The sequence below is a fragment of the Alnus glutinosa genome, chromosome 13, assembly GCF_958979055.1.
Source record: "Alnus glutinosa chromosome 13, dhAlnGlut1.1, whole genome shotgun sequence".
NCBI classification, from domain to species: domain Eukaryota; kingdom Viridiplantae; phylum Streptophyta; class Magnoliopsida; order Fagales; family Betulaceae; genus Alnus; species Alnus glutinosa.
In genome coordinates this window covers 6,225,254-6,235,096 of record NC_084898.1, presented here as the reverse complement: position 1 = coordinate 6,235,096, position 9,843 = coordinate 6,225,254, and the positions used below count along the sequence as shown (strand labels likewise).

General features: G+C 36.4%; 1 protein-coding gene across 1 annotated transcript; it reads left to right on the top strand.

Annotated features, from left to right (window-relative positions):
- The first annotated feature begins 5,911 nt into the window (after window positions 1–5,911).
- LOC133854872 (1-aminocyclopropane-1-carboxylate synthase-like) lies at window positions 5,912–9,102 on the top strand. The gene is made up of 4 exons (XM_062291136.1): window positions 5,912–6,205; window positions 6,331–6,462; window positions 6,573–6,733; window positions 7,768–9,102. The coding sequence occupies exons 1-4, from the start codon at window positions 6,035–6,037 to the stop codon at window positions 8,753–8,755; spliced, it is 1,452 nt and encodes a 483-aa protein (XP_062147120.1). The 5' UTR covers window positions 5,912–6,034; the 3' UTR covers window positions 8,756–9,102.
- Window positions 9,103–9,843: the final 741 nt, after the last annotated feature.

The window sequence follows — 9,843 nt, the reverse complement described above, 5'->3', positions numbered from 1 at the left end:
GATCGGAAAGAGAAAAATGCTATGGACTAGAAGTTTCAACGTCCACGTGTAAAGTAAGATACGTATGACTTTTGACGAAAACAATGTATCAAGTGAGTGGAATATAACCAGACAAGGCCATTCCAACAGAAAACCTCGAGGGCTTGACCGGTTCTGGCCGGTCTGACCAAGAAAATTGATTCTCTGACTCATCATCCTTCCGCCACCCACATGCAGACATGCTTATCAGAACTTGCATGACCATCAAATTGGCTGCAAGAAATATTTGAATTAGAATGGAACACATGATTTCTTATTCATTACAATATTTTGTAATTGTCGTATAACTGAATGAGGTGTCAGTAAAATGAAACTTCTGAATTAGTACGCATAAAAAAAAAATGTTAATTTTTAGTATCACATCATATCGGTTGTATGATAGTTGTACATGAGTCTACTTCTAAATAGAATTACCCATTTTATACCGGTGATATATAAACCTAAAGATACAAATTCAACTCCCATCACACTCTTATACAACTAGGGGTGGGCAAAAGCTGTAGGATTCAATCCGACTCGCAAAACCGGACCGATCCGACCCGCAGAAGTCGGTTTTTAGGTGTAAATTTGCGGGTACAAGTTTTTTATTGGTATATCCGTGCGGGGCAGGGCAGGGCGCGGGTTGGATGTTTTAAAAAAAAGGGGCCCCACCCCGCACCACACCACACCGCCCCGCACAACAAAGAAAAGCGTAAAAAAACCCTAAAATTTTACCCTTGCGCCGCAGCTCCTACCTCTTACTCTTCATTTTCAATTTTCTTTCACCCTTCGTCCCTTCCCCTGTTCTTCACCCCACCGCACACTTCATCTTCTTCATCTACGCTACTCTTCATCTTCTTCATATGTGCCGAACATAGACCAAGTCTTGCCTTCCTTGTGCCAAGCGTCCAAGATGGCAAGACCTAACAAAACCTCTCCTTGCGAAGTGTGAAACCCGAGTCCCTCCATCCTTAGTCCCTTCTTTCTTCATTTTGTTTGGGTTTGCAGGTATTTTCAATTTTTTAGAGCTTCACGGGTCTCATTCTAAGGCACCGAAATTAAGGTTTGTTTGTTTGGTTGCTTTCTATTTTGTTATGAATCAACAAATCGTTCCTTTGGATTTATGTTTGTCTGTTTTTGTTACAATTATTGGTGGTTGATCTAGGGTTTTCTTAAGGATTTGGTTTCCTTTGTTGTTTGTGGTATTTTTTTTGTTTCCCCCGCCCCGCACCGCACACCCTCGTCCCGCACGGATATTTCCCATTTACTAAACTCGCAGGGTTGTGGGGTGGGGCAAAAAATGGTAGAAATCTGCCTCCCCTCGCCCCGTGCACACCCCTATATACAACTGAGCTGATGTGACAGAGTTTCATAATCCTTTAGATCAGCCTTTATTAAAAAAGAAAAAATCTAAAGGATTATAGGTACTATTACATAAGCCTACTTGTACGGAAGTGTGATAAAAGTTGAGTATTTAGAATGAGGATAATTGCATCACTGGTCCATGAAGTTGGCCTAAATTACAAATCACTCTCTGTAATACAAAAAGTTTATGGAGAGTCATTGTGGTAAACTATAATTATAAAGAGAATAACTTCAATCAGGCAACTGGTTTTTGCCCTACAATGAGAGATTGACACGTCATCATTAAATAAGAAAAGTAAATACTAACAAAATTTAGCAAAACACTAGATCAAAACCCCCTCCCTTTCACTATTTTAGTCTTAAAACAAAAAATCATCACAGCCACTAGCCGTCGCCACAGCCCCATGCTGGAATTGGTAATGGCTGCCACCAGGCCGTGCGGCCACTCCCCAGTGGCCGGGGGGTGGTTTCCAGCATGGAGCAGTGGCGGCGGCTGTAGCGGCGATGACTGATTTTATTTATTTATTTATTTATTTATTTTCAGACTAAAAAAGTTAGAAAAAAATGGATTAGATTCAGTGTTTTACAAACAATAGTTTTTCTTGTTATAGGCTGATGTATCAATATCTTATTGGTAGCAGAAAACACTAGTTTTCTGCCCTGACCGGACAGAAGGGGCGCTCAATTACAAATTACTCATTGAACTCGTTTTTCGTCCACAAAGTTAACAGAGTTCGTTAGTGGATTACAATACAAATGATATTTAGAGGTTGTCTCACTATTTATATGATGTGGCAAATTAACGGATTTTGTTAACTTAGTGGACGAAAAACAGGTTCAAGGAGTGATTCGTAATTATAGTTTACTAAAAGAACTCTTCATGAACTTTTTGTACCACATGGAGTGATTTGTAATTTAGGCTAACCACATGGACTAGTGATGCTATTATCCATTGAAATTACTCATGGTAAATTGAATAAAAACCTATTCCATATATAATGAACCCAATTAAGGGTTTGATAGAAACCACAATGACAAATATAATGTTAAATACAATAGTCAATGCCCTCTCTGACTTCTGGACCTGTCTTATCCTAGAGTTACAAACACATTTGTAATTGACCACTACATAATGACTATACATGATGCTGAATGTAAACTACCCAGTCTACCTACTAAGATACTGCTTAACAACTACCCATTACTCTAAGATGCTGAATGTAAACTACCCACTAAGATATTGCTTAACGACTAGCCGGCCATTACTCTAGGATGCTGCTCCATGTGCTTGCAGAGTGTGGCCATATAATGCATTCTGCGATACTACTCCACACGATATCTTTCAGATAAATGACTCCTACACATATTGTGTAAGAATATAAGCACATAGATTTCACTCTATGTGTCTACAATTGTACATATTTTATATACAACTGTTGTGCAAAGATTATTACTTTATTTCCTAAGGTCAAGTAATGTGGATTAAGGTGAGGTGGCCGTAAGATAGGTCCTCCGTGGCATGCCATCAGTTTTACACCAATATTTTTAGTAAGAATAGAATGAAACACGTGGTTTGGAAATTTGGACACGAGAGATATACCTACCTTAGAAAACGGAAAGGAATATTCCTACCTTGGTCCTTTAATGTATTGACCGAACTGACCATCTGCATACATGGTTGGAAAGAAACAAGCAGAATTAATTTTACCAAACGCAATACAAAATGGCCACATGATTAATTTGGCCGGCGGTAGAGCACCTAAAGTACTGTAGCTAGCCAATTTATTTCCTATTTGGGAAAAATTTACTTTGCAGATATGTTTGTTAGTGTGTTTAGACAGAGAGTTGCATGTTTTTTTTTTTATTTCTGTTTTGAAAAAGTGTTATGATATTATATAAATGTAAAATATTATTTTTGTATTTTGAAGTGTTTGTTAATAATAAAGATTCAATAAGTACAAAGAAGGGTACAACTTGCTCAAGCAGGTGTCCAAATAGCCTAAGCAGGTAAGACTCGAACGGTCTCGATACTTACCTAAACAGGTAGGCCCGACCTTGCACTCACATATATACTTGCAATAGGGCAGAGGCATTAATTACACTGAATCAGGACAAGAGTATATATTGCACTAGCTAGATCTTAATATGTTTAATTATTATCTTTGTCTAAGAACATAAAATAAAAGAAAAAAACCAAACATAAACATAAACAAACACGACTCTCATAGAAATTAAATGGGTCGTTCTAGCATAGCTAGAAATATTGCAACAGAGCTAGCAGATGTATATGAGATATAGCGCGCTGTCGTCCTGCCCATATATCAGACCAAACCACTTCTGTAAAACCTGTCGGTTAGGATCTCTTAATTAGGAGCAACAAATTAATTAATATGGGGCCAGCAGTAGTTGAACATTCTAGATGGACAGCTGCACAAGAAAATTGAGGTCATGGATTTTTATGCCTTGCAGAAGAAAAACAAAATAAGCATTTGACGAATAAGGTATTTGTATGTTTGTGTCTCTTGAGTATATCTTTGGATGGGACCACAAGCTAGGCCCACAACCTTAGCTGTCTAGGGTACTAAGTTTTCCATGACCACCAAATATATGCATTTGATTTTTGATTTCCACTAATTAGAACTCAAAAATGTAGTGGACCCCGTTTGCTGGTGCTCCGGTTGCATAATGCAAGTTGTCAACAAATTGATAAGGTAACTTCTATGATATTGCAAATTTATGTAGAATTGACAGGTTAAGGAGTGTACGTTTGGTTTTTTGATTTTGATCCCGTGCTATAAAAATGTCTTATTCCATATTGCATTGCAATGCAATGAGACAATTCATGTGAGAGTTTGCTCGTGTCTCACTTATTTGGACAGAGAGACAAGCAGCCTAGACCCCATCTAATTAGGTTGTTTGAGTATCTGTTCGAACAAGTGAGACCCAAATAAGTTCTCATATGAAGTTGTTCTATTGCGGGATCACTGTCTACCCATAATCACCTGTTTGGACAAGTATTCAAGCAGCCTAGACCCCCCCTAATTATACAGCTTGAGCATATGTTTGAATAAGTGAGGCCTAATTAATAAACTCACTTGAAGCTGTCCTAATGCAGATCACTATCTGCTCGTACCTCACCTGTTTGGACAAGCTCTCAAGCAACCTAGACTCCACCGAATTGGATTGTTTGAGCATCTGTCTGTTGTGACGGAGCCATAAATTTTTATTGAATGGGGCCAAAGCATAAATAAAAAATATATCTAGATATGTGGCCAAAGCATGAATACAAAATGTATTAAGATTGAAGATATAAACTAATATATAAAAAATAAAATTATTATCCATTCATTCTTAACAAAAAATAAAGTAAACGAAACAAAAATAAACAAAATAATTGTTTCTTAATATATTTTAATTTTCAACTCAAACGCTTATCAAAATGAAACCTAACGTTTTACCGTAGCTATGCCGCTTTAGTTTCTATGTTGTTGCTCTTGCAGCGTTAAAAACTTATTTAAGTTGCTCTTGTAGGATATTGCTGATACCTAATTTTTTAATGACAAATTTGAGTTGTTAAGGTTCAAGTATAAAGTGATTTTTGTTATAATAGGATCAAGGGTCATGCTTTTTCTTTTTTTTTTTTTTTTTTTTTTTTTCTTTTTCTTGCAAGGTTCGAACTTAATTATTATGGTTTAACTATATAAATTAGGTAATGTTATAACTCTTTTTAGTGTTTTTATGATATCATTTTCTATTGATATGATACTATGTTATTTTTAATAAAAACAAAAAAAAAGAAATTAAACAGTAATTTTGTTTTTATTAAAAACAAGTGTCTTATCAACATAAAAAAAAATTAAAAAAAACTCTAATATTTCAGTATAAATTTAACTAGTACGAGATCTGTCGGTTGTATTCGTACTATTGCCTATAAAAACGTCGGCCATGATGCAATAGGATGCACGTCACTTGTCAACACTTTGAATCAATGTGTTTCAAATGGGACCCAAATTGACGTATTTTGCGGGTAAAATTTTACAGGGTTATTCACTTACTCCATTCAACTCAAATCAAATAGGCCAGTTTGGCAACTTCCTCTCTTTTTCTTTCCATTCTTTTCATTTCTTTAAAAATAATAATAATAATATTAATTTCAAAATATTTTTAACTTTTTTTTCAACTTTTTTATGTCAAATCAACAAATTTTTATTATTATTTAAATAAAAAAATCACTACAATATAAATCTTTTTTTATTTTTTCATATAAAATCCTTCTATTTTATATTACATCAATTATTTTCTATGACTACTAAAAAAACAAAATTCCATCCGACTTGAGAAAGGGGTTACCAAACGAGTGGAAATAAATTTCAAAGCGCACACCAATTAATGCTCACCAAATTTTCAAACCTGTACGTTATTGGGAAGCTTCATTTTTTCGTTCTGGTCTACTCGAAGAACAAACCCGGAAAATCGCAGGCAACACGTAGTACTACGCGACTATAAATAAACACAATGGACGTTATTGTTTATCCACACCTTCAGAAAGCTTTCTAAACTCGAGCAAATAATTATTAGCACGACTGCTCTCCATTCCCCCCTTAAAGTGTTTCCATCTTGGTAGATTTCTTACTGCATTTCTCAAAGATTAATGGGGTTCATAAACAGTAATGAACAGCACTTGCTGTCTAAGATAGCAACGGGCAATGGGCATGGTGAAAATTCTCCTTTCTTTGATGGTTGGAAGGCGTTTGAGAGTAACCCATTTCATCTGACTAATAACCCTGAAGGGGTTATCCAAATGGGTCTTGCAGAAAATCAGGTAAAAATGCTAATAAGCTTTTTTTAATTATCATTCATTAATTATATATATGTATGTATGTGAATTATTTGAAGCAGAAGCAGAAAGTCAGCTGTATTCATGGTTGTTTTGTCTTGAATGTGCAGCTTTGTTTTGATTTGATTCAAGAGTGGATTTTGAATAACCCACAAGCTTCCATCTGCACCCCAGAAGGAGTAAATGACTTCAGAGAAATAGCTATCTTTCAGGACTATCATGGCTTGCCAGAGTTCAGAAATGTATGGAACTTCCATCTCTCTCTCATAAAAAAAATCTATCTACAATATTATTAGATTGAATAATCAAGATTATTATGTATATTAACAAGATATATAATTGGAACCAACAGGCTGTTGCCAAATTTATGGAGAAAGTAAGAGGAAACAGAGTCAGATTCGACCCTGACCGCATCGTTATGAGTGGAGGAGCAACCGGAGCTCATGAGACGCTTGCCTTTTGTTTGGCTGACCCGGGGGAGGCATTCCTTGTACCTACACCTTATTATCCAGGGTACTTTAAGAATTCCCACTTGAATTTTCTACTTCTTTTATGCTTTCTTGTTTTTCTTTGTAGGGAAAGTTAAGAAAGAAATGATAAAATAAACGTAAGTTAGGTGCATATTAGAATTTAGATGGCTTTAAGCTTTAGTTTGACTTGGTAATTGGAGGGCTCTTTTTCTTCGTAGACCATGACCCTTGACCTTTGCTGCTGTCTTCAACACCTACCCACACTAATTTATGAAATCTACTTTGATCAATACACATTAATTTAATAAAGAGATAAGGTTTAGTCAACCACACTGATGGCAACATCCCAAGCTCTCTTAATTCACAACCTAGGCACCCAAACAAACTTGATAGAGGTCCCCAATAAGGCCCACTTGCCCGAACAGGCTTCGGATAGTCTGCTTCTCTGTTTAATTGGGCACGTGAAAGCATATAGACTTTATCATATTTGCTGTCAGCTCCGGACAGTAAATTACTGAGAATTCAGATCTCAACTTGACAAAATCAATTCTTAACAGTTTTACTGTCTGAATTGCTAGCAATTAATTGACAACAAATGTTCCTTCAAGTTGAATAATTGGTGGGTGCATGATCATCCAATTTTTGTCAAACCATGTTTTGACAAAAAATTGGAAGATACTAGAGGAAAATGAGTTCCATCTTCCTCGAAGAACAGCCTCTTGTTCTCAATTTTGAGCCAATTAGCATTAGTCCAAGATACAGAAAATTTGTGGTTGACTGACTGCACTACTTAATTGAGTCAGAGGGTAAAGAATTTTTTTTCATATCCATATTAGGTTTAATATATATATATGCCTGTAACTGTCAAAACAGTGAGGAAAGCAATTACGCAACGATGGTTACAGGGTCAATAATTTGGATTAGTCAATGACAAAGAAAAGTATTTTGTATTTAATATGATTCCCATGACCATAAAAGATGAAAATGACCTCTAGCAATATACAAAACATTATCTATCACAACCATCAATCTCTATATATTCAGGATATGCTAAAACAATTTGGCTTTTTATTGCAGTTTTGATCGGGATTTGAGATGGAGAACAGGAGTACAACTCCTTCCAGTAGTCTGTGAAAGCTCTAACAATTTCAAGGTGACAAGAAAAGCTTTGGAAGATGCCTATGAGAGAGCTCAAGAGGCCAACATCAGAGTAAAGGGCTTGCTCATTACCAATCCATCAAACCCACTTGGCACTATCTTGGACAAACAGACGCTAAGAGAGCTTGTAAGCTTCATCAATGAGAAGAGCATCCACTTAATCTATGATGAAATATATGCTGCCACTGTCTTCAGTCAACCTGGTTTCATCAGCATATCTGAGATTATAGAGGAAGAAAAAGATATCGCATGCAACCGTGATCTCATCCACATTGTTTATAGTCTTTCAAAGGACATGGGGTTCCCTGGCTTTAGAGTTGGCATTGTCTATTCCTACAACGACGCAGTAGTAAATTGTTGTCGTAAGATGTCCAGTTTCGGATTGGTTTCCTCGCAAACCCAACATCTGATTGCATCTATGCTATCAGATGATGCGTTTGTCGACAGATTTTTAGCAGAGAGTGCTGAAAGGTTGGAAACAAGGTATAAGTTCTTGACTTGCAGTCTTGCTCAAGTAGACATTGATTGTTTGAAGAGCAATGCTGGCCTCTTTCTGTGGATGGATTTGCGTCACCTCCTCAAAAACAAGACATTTGAAGCAGAGATGGAGCTGTGGCGAGTGATAATAAATGAAGTTAAGCTCAATGTTTCTCCTGGTTCTTCTTTTCATTGCTCAGAGCCAGGGTGGTTCAGGGTTTGCTTTGCTAACATGGATGACAGCACCATGCAAGTTGCTTTGACAAGAATCCGAACCTTTGTGCGTCAAAATAAGGAAGTCAGAATTCCCAAGAGAAAGTGTTGGAACAGCAACCTAAGACTCAGCTTCTCATCTTTAAGAGTGGATGCACAGAGCATGTTGTCTCCTCACTCCCCTGTACAATCACCTCTTGTTCGAGCCAGGAATTAGCCTGAAAAAACAGTGACTTTAATTTGCACCATTTATATGCAACTTCCTAGATAAAGGCTGACAGAATATTCTTTAATTTATTTATGTCAGGTTAAAAGGGTCATCCATTAGTGGCAATAAGGTTTGTCATTACAATAACCCATTTAGTGGTGCTCTGCTTCTAATGGGGGGGATATGTTGGTTCCAGCATCCCTCTTATTTTTCTTTCCTGAGTGCATTTTTTCTTTTTTCACTTACCAAATGGTGGTGAAAGAAGTTGTTTGTATTTTCTGAGAAATTTCTTTGTAAGCATTCATTTAATTTATGTTGTTTTTTCGAATGAGATTAAAGACTCTTTAGTTGCAAAAGTGTGTTGTTACCGTGCACAATAGTGATGAATAATATGAAATCGAAAAGAAGGAGGAAGAGAAAATCAAAATACAGATTTACGTGTTTGATAATGTATCTACATCCACAAGAGTTCGGCTATGTTTCAGTATATGATTTAGGATTACAACATAATATATTTATATGAAAACCCTACTGTGCAGACAGATATGAAAAACCCTAAAATACCATATACCATACTGCGGGGGGCATTGCCCTTGCACACCATTACTTATTTGTCTCCAGGCCAACATAAACTTAAGTATGCCCAATGAGCCTGTTGTCGGAGCTCCATTCCGCTACATTCACTTCACTATGCTACGCTCCATTCTAACAATTGGCCTCTATATTAGCATCTCGTATTACTCTTTGTGCCTGAGAGAATATGAGACACTTATTCGAACAAAGTGTGTTTGAGATGTGTGCCCAACTTTTAACATAAGGAGGATTTTTACCCTGCTATGGTACAACTTCTCGTGAGAACTACGTGCTCTAATGACAGAAGTTAATTTAATAAATAGAGTAAGAAGAATTTTTTCCAAGTGAAAAATTTTGTCCAAACAAAAAATAAACCAAGCACCTTTTCCGCCCATTCAAGGTTCTCCTAATGGTTGCACTTCTCTTCTATTAAAGATAAAGCAACTATCATCCACTACAATAGAAGAAAGAGTAATGCTACTCTTCACACCCATTTAATTATCTAAATATTTTGCATCCTTTTG

Excerpts from the sequence above, each read along its gene's own strand:
- LOC133854872 (XM_062291136.1), top strand. The coding sequence starts at position 6,035 with ATGGGGTTCATAAACAGTAATGAACAGCACTTGCTGTCTAAGATAGCA. Across the intron at positions 6,206-6,330 it reads TGGGTCTTGCAGAAAATCAG|CTTTGTTTTGATTTGATTCA; the intron begins GTAAAAATGCTA and ends TTGAATGTGCAG. Across the intron at positions 6,734-7,767 it reads CCTACACCTTATTATCCAGG|TTTTGATCGGGATTTGAGAT; the intron begins GTACTTTAAGAA and ends TTTTTATTGCAG.